Source organism: Suricata suricatta, chromosome 12 (genome assembly GCF_006229205.1).
Source record: "Suricata suricatta isolate VVHF042 chromosome 12, meerkat_22Aug2017_6uvM2_HiC, whole genome shotgun sequence".
In the NCBI taxonomy this organism is placed as follows: domain Eukaryota; kingdom Metazoa; phylum Chordata; class Mammalia; order Carnivora; family Herpestidae; genus Suricata; species Suricata suricatta.
The window spans coordinates 13843688-13859877 of NC_043711.1; the positions used below are offsets into that span (position 1 = coordinate 13843688).

Sequence of the window (16190 nt, forward strand, 5' to 3'; positions counted from 1 at the left end):
ACCTGGCTGACTGCCAGGGGGGGTGACCTCCACGTCTCGTCCCTTGCAGAGGGCGAGCCGACCCCACATGGCACAAGACCCTAAATCACACTGTTGGCGTAGACCGCCTGGTGTGGCCCCAGACCCCAGGCAAACGAAGGTAGTCCCGTCAGGCAGGACGTTCAGAGGGCTTCCAGCTCCTGGGAGCTGGGGACAAAGGGTTCGTGGAGTTTCCTACATGGCCAGTATGCAACCCAAGGGCAGGCACAGGGTCCTCCAAAGGACGAGCAGGGCCCCACCCAGTTTCTACTCCAAACCCAGAGGCTGTGCTCCAAAGCCTGACAGTCCTATAGCAAAGGGAAGGTGGGTGGGGAGGCCATTGCTGGAAAGAAAGGCTCCGAGAGAGGTGGGGCTTGGGAGGGCTGGTGTTGCAGCAGCACGTGAGTCATGAGCATCCTGTCAGTTCCCAGTCCTGTGGATCGTCCCCAACACCAGGCTCTCTCTGGCCTGGAACATGGCAGCTTTGTGGAGTGCTTGGACAGGATGCTCGGGTCCCAGACCTGGCAGTTCAGCCTGTGACAAAAATGCATGTGGTGTTAAGCACTTCCTGTGTCACATGCCAGGCATTCCCACACACTCTTGAACAACTAGGGAGGGGGAAACCAAGGCCAAAAAGGGGGCCACGTGGTTCTTGAGAGGCGGGCGCAATGTAGGCTTATGCCACGAGGCTCGGACACAAGGAAGCATGCAGAGGGTCTTGGGTCTGAGATGACTTGAGCGTAGGCAGGGGTGGGGCCCCACCCTAGTTAATCTCCCACCTCCCCCTGGCTGGGGGCTGGCCTGTTTCATCCCGCATGACTGTGGAGTGAGAGGGACACAGTGGGGTGTTCACGGTGAGCATCTCCAGCCATTGGAGACAGACCCCAGGCTGGGCCCCGCAGACCCCAAGAACCACCCGTGAAGGTTGGAACTAGGTCATTCTCCCTTCTGCCCCCACCACAACTTGCAGGAAACAGCTGTTTACCTGGGTGAGGTGCTCTGCTGGGCGGCAGGCCAGTTCCCAAGCCTCACTTCCCTCTCCGGTGTCCAGGGCCCCCCAGGAAGCAGGGGCCGGCGTGGGAGAGCGGGGCGGCCGGGCAGCCAGCTCACGGAGTGCTGCCAGGAGCGGTTTGTGTAGGAACGAGAGCCGACCTTGTTGTGTACACAGTGTCGACCCTAGCAACCGCCCCCGCCGGGCCCAGAGCAGACGCCCACCCTCCCGGTGTGCCCAGCCACCAGCCCTCACACAGGACGCCTGCCTCCCAGAGTGGGTGTGCCGGGCGTCGTGGAGCACCAGCCTTCAGCCCTGAGGGGCGTGAGTGGCACTGACCACGTCAGGGGCATCTGCTATTGTTCCCAGGAAAGTGGAATCAGCTGTTGGAGGGAGACAAGGCCAGGCCCCAGCCTCACTCCTAGGCAGCCATGGCCGGCCAGGGAGCTGGGCTGCCGGTTCTGAGGTGTGGCTCAGTGGGGCAAATCCCCACGTGAGTGACGCGTAGAGAGAGGCCTGTGCAGGCATTCGGCCATCCCAGATGAAGGCCCTCCCCTGGCCCCAGCTCCAGCGAGGCCGGTAAGACAGGCAGATGGAGCCTGGGGGCCTGGGCAGGACCCCTTAGAACTCAGGCGGGGTCTGGCAGACCACTTGCCCTGTGTGTGCTGCCGGAGGGATCACACATCCTGCGCTTTGAAAGCCAGCGCTGTGCTTCTGAGACGGCCCCTCTGATTCAGGCCATTGGAAAGACAATTTCTCCCGTGTCCGGGCGTCAATTCACAGCCTCTGGCCTGCGCTCCGGGAACGCAGCCTTTGGCTGTGATAAGAAATGGCTCCCCTGGGTGGGTGAGGGGCCTTCTCCACAGGCTGTAAGCTCCAGATCTGCCTGATGCACTCTTGCTCATTCACAAATTGTGCAAGTGAACCAGCAAGGCTCCCCCAGGTCCTTGGAAGCAGCCCCCCCAGGGCACACTGCCCTACCCAGGGAGAGCTGCCTGGGACATCCTGGGTTTCTGATTCCGTCCTTTTGGGTGGAGAGACACCAGTGTCCTTTTGAGTGTCTGAGTCACAGGGTCCCACACCCTCTGTGACTGATGCCATTGACCCACTGCTTGGTTCCTTTCTGGGCCCCTGGGGTGGCGCTCTTCATGATTTGCTCTGGCGGGCTTCCGGCCCCCCGCTGCAGCTGCGGGCTTCTTTTGCAGCTCCAGCTCCAGAAGTCTCAGTACCTGCAGCTGGGTCCAAGCCGTGGCCAGTACTACGGTGGGTCCCTGCCTAACGTGAACCAGATCGGGAGTGGCACCGTGGATCTGCCCTTCCAGGTGAGCCCCCATGCCCCCACACAGCCTCCCACCTGGTGCACGTCACATCTGGGCCCCACCCTGGTCACAGAGCTAGCGTGTGTCGGCCGCAGTGGACAGCTGGGGTCACCAAATAATTACCACAGCCTGCCTCACCCTGCCCCCACCTACTCTTTTCCTGCCCCTGAGATGGCCTGGCCCTCGCCTGGCCCCTGTCAGCAGAGCCCACAGCAAGGCTGTGGTCTGGCCGAGAGCGTTTCGGCAGCCGCTACACCTGTTGGCCGGCTGTGCGGCATCGGGAACCGCTCGGGGCCTCTGGGGCTTGGCTCCATCCTGCCTCACTAATCCGCAAGCCCAGCAATTCTCAGAAGGAGGCCCTGTGGCCTGACCCCACTTGTCTGCAAACGTTTCTTGGCAGAGACGCACACAACGCGGCTCCCGCAGGCCACACAGCCGCTGTGCACGTCCTTATCATAAATAATGGGAGATAAGGCCCACCGCCTGGATTCAGGGCTGCTTCCTCACCCCAGGCTGTGCCCTGACCCTGGTCTGCAGGTGGAAGCCAGGGCAAGGTGGGCCTGGGAGCGGGGCCAAGAGCCGGGACCATCCCCAGCTTGTCTGGGCTCTGTAGAGACAGGTCCACCAGACGGCCACACACCCGCCCCTTTGCTGGGACAGGGCCTCAGAAACAGCCACATCTGTCCGTGTGTTGACAGGCCAGGTGTAGCCAGATTCGTCCCTCATGGAGCTCTGTACACACCCCCCCTTCCCCCCGGTCACTCCCCAGCTCCTACTTTTCTCACAACAGTGCTGGGATGCAGCAGGGCACTGGCTCGGGGTCTTCCCGGCTCAGCTCTCCGCCCCCTGGGCACCTCAGAGCAAGGCCCTCCTCAGATGGCCCCCTCGCTGGAGCAGACATGTGGGGCCATTGCGTTGATCTTGAATGTGCTCCAAGAGCCTGACCTCTTTGTCAAGGCCCTTTCTAGTTCAAGTTTTCTCCCCTCTTCTCTTCCTCTTCCTCTGTTTCCTCCCTCCCCTTCTCCCTCAAGGAGAGCATCTCTCTGAGCAGCCCCCCAGTACGACCCTGCCTAGGGCTGGCCTAGAGCACCCTCAGGCCAGGGGTATACTGGGGCCTGTCAGGCTTCCCACTGGGGGGCCGGATGAGGCAGGAGTGTCTCAAAGTCTCGGTTCTTTGCATTTTCAGCCCAGCGGATATCTGGGGGAGGCCCTGGCAGCGGCTCCTGTCTCTCTGGTAAATGAGCCCCTGGGCTGAGGCCTCGGCGTCCCTGGCACGTGCACGGGTGCTGGGTATCACTGCGTGGTCCCCCAGTGGCCTGGCGGGAAGTGTCCTGTCTGCCAAACAGAAGTGGATGCACTCTGCACCTCCCCCTGCCCCATGTGGGGACGTGCCTGTGGTTGCGTCGAGAGACCCTGACCTGGGGGATCCGAGCATGGGCGTCAATGCTGCATGGCTCGTTCCTGTGACATATGCACACGTGTGTGTGTGCGGATCCTAGGTGCAGCCGGGCAAGCCGGGCTGTGGCCAGGCCCGAGCTTCTCTCTGCCTCTGGCTCTGCTTCGGCTGCCTCGGTTTCCCCTCTGGCCCTCTAGGCGTCTCTGGGAGGAGATGACAGCCCCTGCCCTTTGATGTTTGTGCCTGGATGACAAAGTTCCCACCTTCCCTCGGCCGCTGAAGTCTCTCAGGCCCAAGGCCCTTTGGAGCAAACAGTGTAAAAAGACCCAAGCTGGCAGGGTCCTTTCTGGGTCAGAGAGAGACAGGGGGCCCCAGACTCCAGGGAGAGCAGTCAGCCCTGAACGCTGGCCCAGGCATTTGGACGGGTAGGGAAGAGCAGTGATTCCAGCCAGTGGCAGTCTTCCGGAAGGAAATTGCTTTTGCCTGCCTGCCCGGAGAAGACAGAAGGGCTCAAGGGCCAGATGGCCGGGCAGGGGGAGGGGGGGACCGGCTGCCTCCAGAGCTGGCTACGATTGCCAGTCTCGCCCCAGTCAGATGGCCAGGAGCCCCATGGCACCAGGGCAGGCAGGGAGCAGGCTCCTAGGGGCCCCAGGGGCATGTAGCCGGGAGAGGGAGCAGGGTCTGGCCAGGGGGCGAGGGCGGGGGGGCCCTCCTTCCAGCCCCAGGTGCTGGAAGGGAAGCCCCTTCCACCAAGCCGAGGGCCAGGGCTCTGGAAAGTGCTTGCACTTGGCTCCAGTGGTAAAGGGATGAGGTGGTGGGGGAGGGCGAGTGGGGGCTTATCTCAATCAAGACCGGCCAGGGCTCAATAAGGAGCCTCTGGGGAGCTAGCACTTGGCCAGGTGGGCCCCTTGACGTCCTCAGCTGGAAGCCCTGGGGGCTGTCTCTTGGCAGGCCCCTCCAGGGATGACGTAGGTGGGGAGAGGAGGCCAGCCAGGCCCAGAGAGAGAAGGTAGAGGCCTGTCTGCACCTGGCGAGGCTGGGGGGCGCTTGGGCTGTCTGCACCCCTGGCACCCCAGCCGGCACCGGGCCCCGAGCTTGTGCTGCTCTGCCTGGCCCGTGCATGCCGGCTGCACTGCACGCCTGCCGCCCGGCGCCCAGGATCCCCAGCTCGCCCCTACCCTGGCAGTGCTCAAGGCTGGGGGCCCTGGCTGTAGGAGGAAGCCCTTCCGGGCTGCAGAGTGGTGACAAAGGGTGTCTTAGGAGTGGGAGGCCCTGAGGTCAGATCCTGGGTGCAGAGCCGGGTTGGATTTTAGGCCACAGCTGATAACCGTTTGGGTTTCTCTCTCTTTTCCGGTCTCCTTCTCCCCCACCCCTCTCCTCGCCCAGACACCCTTCCAGTCCTCGGGCCTGGACACCAGCCGAACCACCCGGCACCACGGGCTGGTGGACAGAGTATACCGAGAGCGTGGCCGGCTTGGCTCCCCACATCGCCGGCCCTTGTCAGTGGACAAACATGGACGGCAGATATCTTTTACCCAGAGGACGGGCGCGAGGGCTGTTGATGACCGCAGGACCGAGTCTAGCTGAGGGCTGCTCAGCCCTCCCAGGCAGCACCAAGAGAAGGTGCAGTTGCGGGGCTAGCCTGGAGAAGGCAGGCAGCGTGGCCGGCAGAAGAGCCTATGGCTGGGGTTGGGGAGCACGCAGGGCACAGGAACGCAGCCTGCTGGAGCGAGCAGCGTGAGGTGAGGGTTGGGGAAGGTGAGGTCAGACCACGCTGTGTTGGACGTCTGGCTGGGCAGTGGAACCCAGAAAGGCTTTGAGCAGGGTGTCCACATGTTGGGGCCTTGCAGAGGGCAGCGCAGCCCAGGCAGTGGGGCTGAGGGGCGTTTGAGGCGGGCCCAGACAGATCCAAGGGAAGCCCCAGCTGAAGACCAAGACTTCGCCTCTGCACCTTGGCCAAGCAGAGATCGTCAGGAGTTTCTCCCCTAACCCCAAGACTTGGCTGCCCCTTGGTGCTTGGCCAGCCAGACCCCCCGCCCCCATCACCAGAGTCTGAGCGGCTGCTCTTGGGACACCCCCCCCCCCAATTCTAGAACAGAGAAGCCTATTCTTTCCCGGTTCTCATTTCCGTGGCTGGGGCAGCCTGACCAGCTGAGCCTCAGACAGAGCCCTCAGGCCCCAGGAGCTTCCTTGTCAGCCCAGAATTAGGAATCAAGACCCAGGTCAACTGAACCAGACTCCCCACTGCCCCCCATGGGCCCCAGTTTCACAGCCGAGGCCCCTCTTGGAAAGGGTGCAGCCTGCACGTGTGCTTGCAGGGGGTGAGTGCTGAGTGCTAGGTGGATAGGGCTGAGCCCCGGGGGCTGCTTGCAGCCAGGCAGGAAAGGCCCCCGCCCTGCGGCCCCAGCTGTTCACAGGCTCCCAGCAGCCTGGCCACGAGGTTCCTGGGGCTCGGGGTGGGGCCTGAGCCAACAGCGCTGTCCCCTTAACTCACACTCAAGCGGACAGCTGCCCATACGGCACCGTGTACCTCTCGCCGCCCGCGGACACCAGCTGGAGAAGGTTAGTGACCCAGAGCCGGTCTTCAGCCCACTTGTTGGAAACAAAAACAAACTTACATCATGCATGTGCTTGGAAAACCGATATGCAGTCACTTTAAAATGACAAAACTAAGAAGTATCCAGAAGTTTCTAGAAATCAGCTCTATCCCTGTAACATCAAGCTCATAGCTTTGGAGTTTTCCGGGGATTTTTTTTCTCCTTCCATGACTTTTTTCTTTTTCTTTCATAGAGTTGGAATTACATTGGCTATTCAGTGTTGTAATTTGCCTTTTTCTATTTAATACTATGTTATGAGTGGTTTTCCACATTGTTGAAGTCATTGAAAATGTGATTATAAAAGTATTATACATTTATTACCAGAAAATTAGGAAGACACATAAATATACCTGGAGGAGAAAAAAAAGTAATGTCCTCATCTACAGAGGTGTAGAATAGTAATAATGTGGTTAATACCTATTGCACACCAGTCTGAATACATTTATACCAGAAAAGTAAGTATATGCTTAAACATTAAAATGGTAGATTTTTGTGATATCTATATATAATTTCATTAAACAAGGACCAAAGTACGCAAACTGTTAAAAAAAAAAAAAGCATATGAAACACAATATGTAATATAATGTGTAAATCAGTAACATAATTAAATTCCTACCAAGCATGTACTATATATTGGGCTGCATATCAACCATCACATTCATTAAGTAATATGAAACACACAGAGCTTTGTGGAGTAGGTGAGCTTTTATTCTCTGCATTTTCCATGTAAAGAAAGTGAGCACAGAGATGTCCGACTCCTTGCTCGGGGACACACAGGTGGTAGGGGAGCCAGGATCCGGACCAGCCTCTCAGACTGCTCGACTGGCCCCAGGGTCAGAGATCCAGCCAGCCCAGTCCTTTATAACCTGAACCTGCTCTTCTCCTTGAATCGTTTCCTCCATGTCCCTCTCGGTGGCTGGCATTTCCCTTTTGGATTTATGCTGTTCTCACTTACATCCCCATGTGGCTGGAGCCACCTTTGCTCATCTGCCTAGCACCTCTTGGGTGCCCACACTTTCTTGGGTGCCTGAGGGGGTCTTCTGGGGATTTTCCCTCCAGGCACCTGCCGCTGGAAGCACACTGAGGTACTCTCTGTCCCCGGTGCAGAAGGCAGAGCTCCCGGCAGCCTTTGGGCTGGTTGAATCAATACCTCGCCCCCCCCCCACAATATCCCCTCATGCCACCTCCCCTCCCCAGGGGCCACATTCTTTCTGGGTCATTCTCTGAGCCTCATATCACTGCCTCCCCTTTCTGCTCCTCACACCTGGTTTGTAACTGAGCATCCTGGGTGGGGGCAGGGTTGCCCTTGGCTCTTTGTCACCAGACGGAGACCCAGTGATGGGCTGGGGACTTTACCCCCAAGGCTGGGCCACTGTGGGACCATTGGGCCCTCTCTACAGAGCGTTTCAGCAGGAAGGCATCGTCCTTTCCCTCAAGCTGAGAAGCCCACAGAGGGGAGGGAGGGAGGGAGGAGCTGGTTAGGAATGGAGGAATATCTCTGCTGCAGCTTTTTGTCTTCAACAGGCTTTGCAGATCAAAATCATGGTCACTCCTGTGGTTCTTTTGAGAACAGTGTCCTTAGGGTTTTAGGCAGGTGCAACAGCTCACAAAAATGACCCACTATTCCCACCCTGACCCATTGATCATGTCCTGGATAGAATGGAGCCAGGACTGTCCCATTGTCCCCTTTGGGGCCCAGACTCACTATCTCTCTCCTCTCCTCAGGACCAATTCTGACTCTGCCCTGCACCAGAGCACAATGACACCCACCCAACCAGAGCCCTTTACGGGCGGGTCCCAGGACGCACACCAGAAAAGAGGTATTGGCGGGCATTGTTCCTTGGGCCAGGCGAGTCCAGTGGGTGGCCCCCATGCTCCCAGATGTCACAAGCTCATAGATGGACAGACCTGCAAATGAAGAGTCAGTGGGTGCTATGGGACAAGGGGAGGGGCGTACAAATTTTGAGAGATGGTACTGCTTGAGTTGGGTTATAAAGAGTGCATAGGAGTTTTCTAGGCAGAGAAAAGAGCCTGTGCAAACACACGCTGGCTTCCACTCATGGATCCAGGGCATGGCCACACAGAGTGGGGCCTTACAGGTTCTTTCAGTTGTGGTGGGCAGCAAACCAAGCAAAAGGAGGCATTTATCAGCTCACGACCAAGCAGTCCGGAGCTAGAGCCTCAGCTTCAGGTACAGCTCCATCCAAGGCTTCACACTGGACCATTCCCTGGCATTGCTGCTCAGAACCCTCCTGGTTCACAGTCCTGTGCCTGTTCTGTCTACTGTGGCCAGTTCTTGCCCACCTCTTGCCCAGGCTCCTCTCTGACTGGGCCATGCATACACCCCTGGGGCAGATCTGTGCCGAGGCCCCTGGCCTCTCCTCAGAGCTGGGCACAGGGGCAGTGTCCCCAGGACCTTCTAGGAGGGTACATGCCGTCTTAAAAACTGGGGCACCATCACCTGAAGAGAACAGTGCTGTGTGGCCAGCCTCAGGAAACCCCAGCAGGCTTGATCTGCCCGGAGGCACTGAAACCAGAAAATTGATCACATGCAGTTTAGGTCCAAACAACCAGAACTTCACCCCTTGGGGGCTGGGGGGCTCCCCGCATGCCATCTTCCTGGGATCCCTGTTCATCAGACAGCGAGAGTGAGATTGCCGAAGGAACCGTCTAGATAATAAAAGTGAGGATCCCAAATGTCCCCGGGGGTGAGGAGGACAGGGCACTTGGTGCTTCCCTCCTGTTCCCAGTGTTGGGAGCTGTTCTGAAGGGGCTATCTCCTTGGTGGGTTCCCCAAGAAAATGGGACTTTCAAGGTAGGCTTGCCAGGGCACGTGTCATCCCTTGGGACTCTGTGCCCATGGAAGGGAGCTGCAATCCAGGGGGGTCCTTGGCAGCTCGGTCCAGTTGCCCTTCGCCTGGAGAGGGGAGACATGTTACCTGCCCCTGTGTCTTGATGAGGGGCTCAAGTAGTGACAGGGCAGGTGGGGGGTAGGGTGAGGTCAGCCTGGCTTCCCTCCCACCCCCCACAGCTGAGTCTCTCTGGTTTTTAAGAAGGAAGAGTTGACCCATCTGTCTGTGTTCAGTATGGCTCTATCGAAAGTGAAAGCCTGAACTCCAATAGGTGTAGAGAAACTGAGTCTTAAAAGTGTTTAATCTCACCTTAACCAAAAGGTCCTAAGAAAGGGGCTTTCAGGCACAGCTGGTTCCAGGGCCTTAACTGATGCCTGTCCAGTCCTCAGACCTTCCGTGCCCTCATCTCCTCTGGGGCTGGCTGGCGTTGCACAGACCATGAGTAGATCAACCAATCCCGGCTCCCAGTGAGCAGCATGGCCTCGGAGGCGGGTAGGGTGAGGAGGCTGGGAGAAATTCTCTGCTGTTCTCTGCAGCCTCAGGCCTCCAAGGCCCGAGTTGGTCCCATAGGAGGCAGAATCGATCCATGTCCTCAGATCCAGATCTTCCGTTTTCATTTCTTTTTAAGTCACAGGGTCTCTGACTTTTTAAAGTATTTTTCGTTGTGTTTTGGATGAAACCCTTTTGTACTCTAATGCAATCCCTGGAAGTTTCTGTTGGAGCAATTACACTTGTGTCACGGCTGTGACTGTGGATATCAGGGAAGGTCATGTCGGTACCACATGGCTCCACAGTGAAAAGCTTCTGATTTTCTTTCTCTCCCTGTCTCCCTACCCCAGTCTTACTATTAACAGTCCCAGGAATGGAGGAAACCACATCAGAGACAGATAAGAATCTTTCCAAGCAAGCATGGGATACCAAGAAGGTAAGAGTCTAAGGGCTTTCAAAAACGGTTTTCCTACTTGAGCTTTTTTTTTTTTTTTTTTTTTTTTTTTTTTTTTTTTTTTTTTTTTAAGAACAGTCTGGCTGAAGGCAGAGAAACAGCATGCCTTCCCTGAAGTGTGGACCTCGCTCAGACCCCACCAGGCCTGTCACTAGTGTTAAATAGGCCTGTTACGCTGGCAGAAGCCATGAAGAATTAAAACCCATGTTCACTGTGCAGCACTTGTACTAAAATTGGAACCATGCAGAGCTTAGCATGGCCCCCGCATGAGAATGACATGCAAAGTCACGGAGCATGTGTGGTGTTGGCTGTGAACTAGACTTACGGTGGTCATCACTTCACAGTACATACAAATGGCAAATCATTATATAACCTGAAACTGATACAATACGTCAGTTATAGCGCAGTAAAAAACAAGTGGAAGCTGTGGAGGTTAAGTGGTTTGCCCCAGGCTGTGAAGATACAGAACCTATACCTCCTAATTCTTAGCCTGTGACCTTCCTACTAACTCATAGTATTGGGTCATTGTCATTGTTTATACATGTTTACAGTCATCCTTAAACTTCCATTCATCTGCGCCATAACTGCAACTTTTATTAGAGTACAAAGTCTACTTGGAATTTCCAACTGAGTTGAAATCTTTGTATTACCTCCAGGTCCAGAAACAAATTTCCCAAGTTCGACCTATAAAATGTCTAGTGATAAGACAGAATCTGTGCTATGAATACAAATTTGAAGGAATTTGAATAGAACAAAATACACTTAACACCAAGCCTATTTTGAATATTAAAAAAAAAAAAGAGCTAAAACCCATTGCTGGTTAGGTTGTAGTGAAAGGAGCAGCAGCGTACATTGCTCATCCCCTCCTGGAAATCGTAAGGAGGTAACAAATGAGCAAAGTGCGATGTGTTCCTCAAAGGCATGTGTTTGGAACTTTCTAAATCAATTGGAAACAACCTGAATGTTCGACAATAGGGAGGTTTTAGAAGGAAATTATCATTAGTGCCTCAGGTGGAAAGTGCCGCACATGTTGAATTGGGATTTTTGAAGGAATTTTGAAGGCATGAGTGGCACTCATGATGATACTGTTCTGTGGAAAGAACAGGATAAAGCATAAAGCATTAGAGATGGAGAGGCATTTTATTGCACTTTGCTTTTTTATGCTGTGTTATTTTACAGACTGAAGGTTTGTGGCAACCCCGTGTCAAGCAGGAATATCAGTGCCATTTTTCCAACAGCGTTTGCTCTCTTTGTGCTCTTTGTCACAGTCTGGTAATTCTTGCAATGATAGTTCAGATTTTTTCATTATTATTATATTTGTTATGTGACGTTTGATCAGTGATTACAACTGACTGAAAGCTCAGTGATGATCATCATTTTTAGCAATAATGTATTTTTTTAAACTTTTGTAGGGGTTTTTTGGAGAAGAGAGAGAGGGTGCAAGTGAGCAAGGGGCAGAGAGAGAGAGAATCCTTCAAGGGGCACAGAGAGAAAGAGAGAAGTGGGGCTCATCCGGGGCTCGAGCTCACCCAGTGTGGGACTCCAACTCACAAACTATAGGATCATGCCCTGAACCAAAGTCAGATGGTTGACAACTGAGCCACTCAGGCACCCAACTTTTTTTTTTTTTTTAATTTATTCACTTTGAGAGAGAACATGCGCAGGGGAGGGGCAGAAAGAGGAAGAGAGAGAATCTCAAGCAGGCACTCCACTCTCAGTGCAGAGCCTGATGTAGGGCTCAAACTCATAAACTGTGAGATCATGACCCAAGCTGAAACCAAGTCAGGGGGCACCTGGGTGGCTCAGTTGGTTAAGCGTCTGATTTCAGCTCAGGTCATGATCTCACAGTTCGTGGGTTTGAGCCCTGCGTCGGGCTCTGTGCTGACAACTCAGAGCCTGGAACCTGCTTGAGATTCTGGGTCTCCCTCTCTCTCTGCTCCTCTCCCACTCACGCTCTGTCTCTGTCTCTCAAAAATAAACAAACATTAAAAAAAAAAAAACCAAAAACCAAGTCAGATGCTTAACCGACTGAGCCACACAGGTGCCCCAGTAAAGTATTTTGTAAGTTTATTTATTTATTTTAAGAGAGGGAGGGAAAGAGAGAGAAAGACAGAGAGAGAGAGAGAGAGAGAGAGAGAGAGAGAGAGAGAGAGAGAACATGAGTGGGGGAAGGGCAGAGAGAAAGGAAAGAGAATCCCAAGCAGGCTCATTGCTGTCAGCACCAGGCCTACGGCGGGTCTTGATCTCATGAACCATGAGACCGGAGCCAAAATTACAAATCTGTCACTTAACCAACTGAGCCACCTAGACACCCCAGCAATAAAATACATTTAATTAAAGGCACATAAGTTGTTTTTTAAAACATACTGTTATTGCACACTTACACTGCAGGGTAGTGTAAACATAACTTTTGTATGCACTGGGAAACCAAAAAATTCGTTTGGCTTGTTGTACTGTGATATTTGCCTTATTGGGGTGTTCTGGACCTGAAGCTGCAGTACCCCAAAGGCATGCCTAGGGATACACACAGACGCCTGGGTGTGATAGGACCAGACCCAGGGCAGACTGGGGAGTGCAAGTGGGCGTGTCCTCTCAAGTGTCAGGTGTGGGCGCCATTGTCAGCCCTTTATCCATGTCTGCGTGTCCCAATTTTGCACAAAGAATGCATATGATTTTCTTATTCAGGGGGGAAAATCGTTCCAAAAGAATTCAAACACAATTGGGAAGCCACTGAAACATCTAGTTGCAGAGAGGTGGGTGAGTGAGGACATCAGGGTTCCCACAAGCAGCCAAATGTGCTGCTGAACCGTAGAGGAAGGGAAGATGGTGGGGGTTGGTGCAAACACACTTGACACCCTGGGAGTGAGAAGAGAGGGAGACAGAGCCCAGCATCGCGGCCAGACTTTTAACTACTACACAAAATGATGTGTCTGCAAGGATGTCAGTAAAGGAATTCCAGTGGATTTGTTAGGAGTGGGGGCGGGGGGGCAACAAAGGGTGAGTTTTTAATACTGTTTAGAAATGCACTGTTCTCTCTCTAACATTTGTGGAATGCTTTTGAAAGGTTCTTTAGAAAGTCATTGTCCTCGTGCTTTGAAAAAATCCGGTAATGAAGCGAGTGTTTACTCACAGAATTAAGGAGCCGGTGGCCAAGTAGAAACCCGTTCGTCTGGCATTCTTTGCAGAGGCTTAACGCTGCTGGTCGCACACCAGCCCTCAGGGTCCCCAGTCACTGCCGGCAGTGCCCCCCAGCGCCCCCCCCCCCCCAGCCACTGGGTCCACAGCCTTCCAGTGCATCCACCTTCTTACCTGATAATCCCTAAAGAATACATCAGCCTCAGGGCCTGTGAGGTGGATGGAGACTGAGGGAATGTGACACATGCTGATAGTCCCTTCCGTCAGCACGCGAGCTCTGTCCAGTCATGTCTGCCACCATCGACGAGTTTCCTCCTTTGTCCTTGAATGAGAGTCTAGGGGCTGTGCCAATTCTTGGCTGGCGTAGTGGCCCCAGCTTGCAGGGGAGGAAACCAGGGTCTTGCAGCCACCGGGGTTTCCCTGGGACCCCCTTCCCAGCCCCACAGGGCTGACGGTCTTCATCCTCAGGTGGTGGCTGCATGGGAGCACGCGCAGCACCACGAGTCCCTGTGGGAGCCGTAGCTGAGGGACCGCTGGATGGTGGGCCAGCTGGGGCATGGGGCGTGCCCTCTGTGCTCAGGGGGCCCAGTCTGAACCTCCTGGTGCTGCCCCACATGGTGTACTTTCCTGCCATGGACAAGTGGATGCTGAGCAGGAGCAGCCCCTGCCCCAGGGTGCCCTCCCACTCTGACCCGGGAATGGGATGGGGCACTGGGCTGGGGCGTCAGGTCTCCAGTGGCTCCATCGCTGAGGTGGCGCCTCACAGCTGTGGCACACTCCTGGGGTTGTCAGGTGTAGACTGGACAAGCCACGTTCCTCCCCAGGTGCCTGCTCTGACAAGGGATCATGTCACTCCTGTGCTGTGCCCACCTTATGGGTGGACAGCTGGGCTGGCTGTGCCTGCTTGCCACCAAGGGCAGGAGCTGGAAGTGGAAGCGATAGAGACCCCTCTGCACTGAACTCTTGCTTTCGCCCCTGGGCTTGCCTGGGACAGGCCCCTCTGCCTCCGAGGTTGCCTGGTCCTGGCTTGTGAGACGTTCTGGGCCCCGATGGACGCCCTCCTCGCCGAGCACCTCCGGCCCTTGTGGAGTGGTCAGCCGCCCCCTGAGGAGCCAGAGCTTGCCAGGAGGCCCGCCCAGCCTCTGCTGTCTTCTCTTTCAGACGGGGTCCAGGCCCAAGTCCTGCGAGGTCCCCGGGATCAAGTAAGTCTCAGCAGGGCCCACCCTGCATGCCCAGGGCGGTCAGGGCTGCTCAGATGACCCCAGGGCTTCCCGTCCGCTAGCTCACGAGGCTGCAAATCCTGACAAGAGGGGTGCCCTGCCACTGGCCACCGTTCAACAAGCCTCGGCGGGGGGGGGCGGGGGGGGGGAGATGAGGCCCTCCCACCGCGCCCTGCCCGCGGTGACCAAGCCCCACCCCTGCAGCTTGCCTGCTCCTCAGACACATGCGTCCCTGCGCAGCAGAAGGACCTCGCCCGGCCTCCTGCCCCGCATATGTGGGCTGTATCCTAAGGCCCCACTGGAGGTGCAGGCTGACAGTCCTTTTCTGAGCATGGCAACACCTAGTCACAGGCTGTTTTTTGGCACCAGTCTCCCCCCGACACCTTGCTCCCCCACCACAGCTTCCGGGGAAGAATGGGCTGGCGAGAGCTCACCTCCCCCCTCTGTCTGGCCTTCCCCCCAGCATCTTTCCATCCGCTGACCAGGAAAACACTACAGCCCTGATCCCCGCCACCCACAACACAGGGGGCTCCCTGCCTGACCTGACCAACATACACTTCCCCTCCCCCCTCCCGACCCCACTGGACCCTGAGGAGCCCACCTTCCCCGCGCTCAGCAGCTCCAGCAGCACCGGCAACCTCGCAGCCAACCTGACTCATCTGGGCATCGGCGGCACCAGCCAGGGTAAGGCCAGGCCAGAAGGTAGGGGAACTCCTTCCCTGGCAGAGCTCAACATCTTGTGGAGACAACACGGGTTTGGTAAAGATTTAGCAGGGTGACATTCAAAATGCTGGGCATGGAGTGGGAGGCAGAACCTACCACAGGGCCTTGGCGCTCCCAGTGTTGCCCAGGAAAGCCATCCCAGGGAGAGGGCGCAGCCTTGGTAAAGGCCTGGGGGTGGAGAAACTCAATGATGTCCCCAGGGATCAGACAGTGGTTCTGAGTGTGTACTGCAGGTTTCAGAGAGTCTGGGTGAGTCCAGAACATTCTAGGAGGGGTGCCTCCAAGGGTTTGACCCGGCTGGGGTGTGCTGGGCTTTCCCACCATCTCTCTTTGTCCTCAGCTCTTCATGGAGGGCCAGGACCAGTCCTGACCTGCTCTCCCCACATTACACCTGCTTGGGACACTCCAGTCCAGGCCACATTCATGGGGATATCCCACAGGCCCCTCACCTTCTTGATCTCTCCCAGGGCTGCCCCAACCCTGCTCTCCCTGGGGATGAGCAGCACAGGTTCCCAGCGGCTTCCTTTTCTGTTCTCTTGCCTGTCCTGAGCTGTTGATGCACCCCAACAGCCCCATCATTGGGACCCAGGCCAACCTGGACCTTTTTTTTTTTTACCTTGCATGGCCTCCACGTTCCTGCCCCCTCTCTCCCACCAGCTCTCAGCCTCTTCTCACCCAGAATGGCCATCGCCTCATGGCTCTTGTCTGCTCAGGACCTTGCATGGGTCCTCAGCTCCCTCCCAGTGAAAGTCTGAGACTCCTGAGCCCTGGGGAGGCCAACTACAATTCACCCTCCAAGTTTGTCTCCCACCCTCCACACCATCTCCTCTCTGGCCAGTGAGCCAACCTCAGGGCCTGGGCACATGCCACCTGTCTCCCACAGTCCTCTTCCTCCCGGTGGCTGCAGGGCCCCTTACCCACCCCATCCCTGCCAACACTTCCTCTTTTCAGTGAGCCATCATGGCCCCCTGCCCACACCCTCGCCCCCAGACTCTC

At 56.0% G+C, this 16190-nt stretch overlaps 1 protein-coding gene and 1 pseudogene across 1 annotated transcript in view; both read left to right on the forward strand.

Annotated features, from left to right (window-relative positions):
* Window positions 1–16190, forward strand: part of CRTC1 (CREB regulated transcription coactivator 1) — a 66540-nt gene that overhangs the window by 30099 nt on the left and 20251 nt on the right. The window contains exons 2-9 of the mRNA XM_029917859.1: window positions 2215–2331; window positions 3515–3562; window positions 5111–5248; window positions 6225–6286; window positions 8047–8141; window positions 10013–10098; window positions 14413–14453; window positions 14935–15155. Of these exons, the coding sequence (XP_029773719.1) occupies window positions 2215–2331; window positions 3515–3562; window positions 5111–5248; window positions 6225–6286; window positions 8047–8141; window positions 10013–10098; window positions 14413–14453; window positions 14935–15155 (808 nt within the window). The remainder of the gene's footprint in view (window positions 1–2214; window positions 2332–3514; window positions 3563–5110; window positions 5249–6224; window positions 6287–8046; window positions 8142–10012; window positions 10099–14412; window positions 14454–14934; window positions 15156–16190) is intronic.
* LOC115275582 lies at window positions 10323–10423 on the forward strand (annotated as a pseudogene).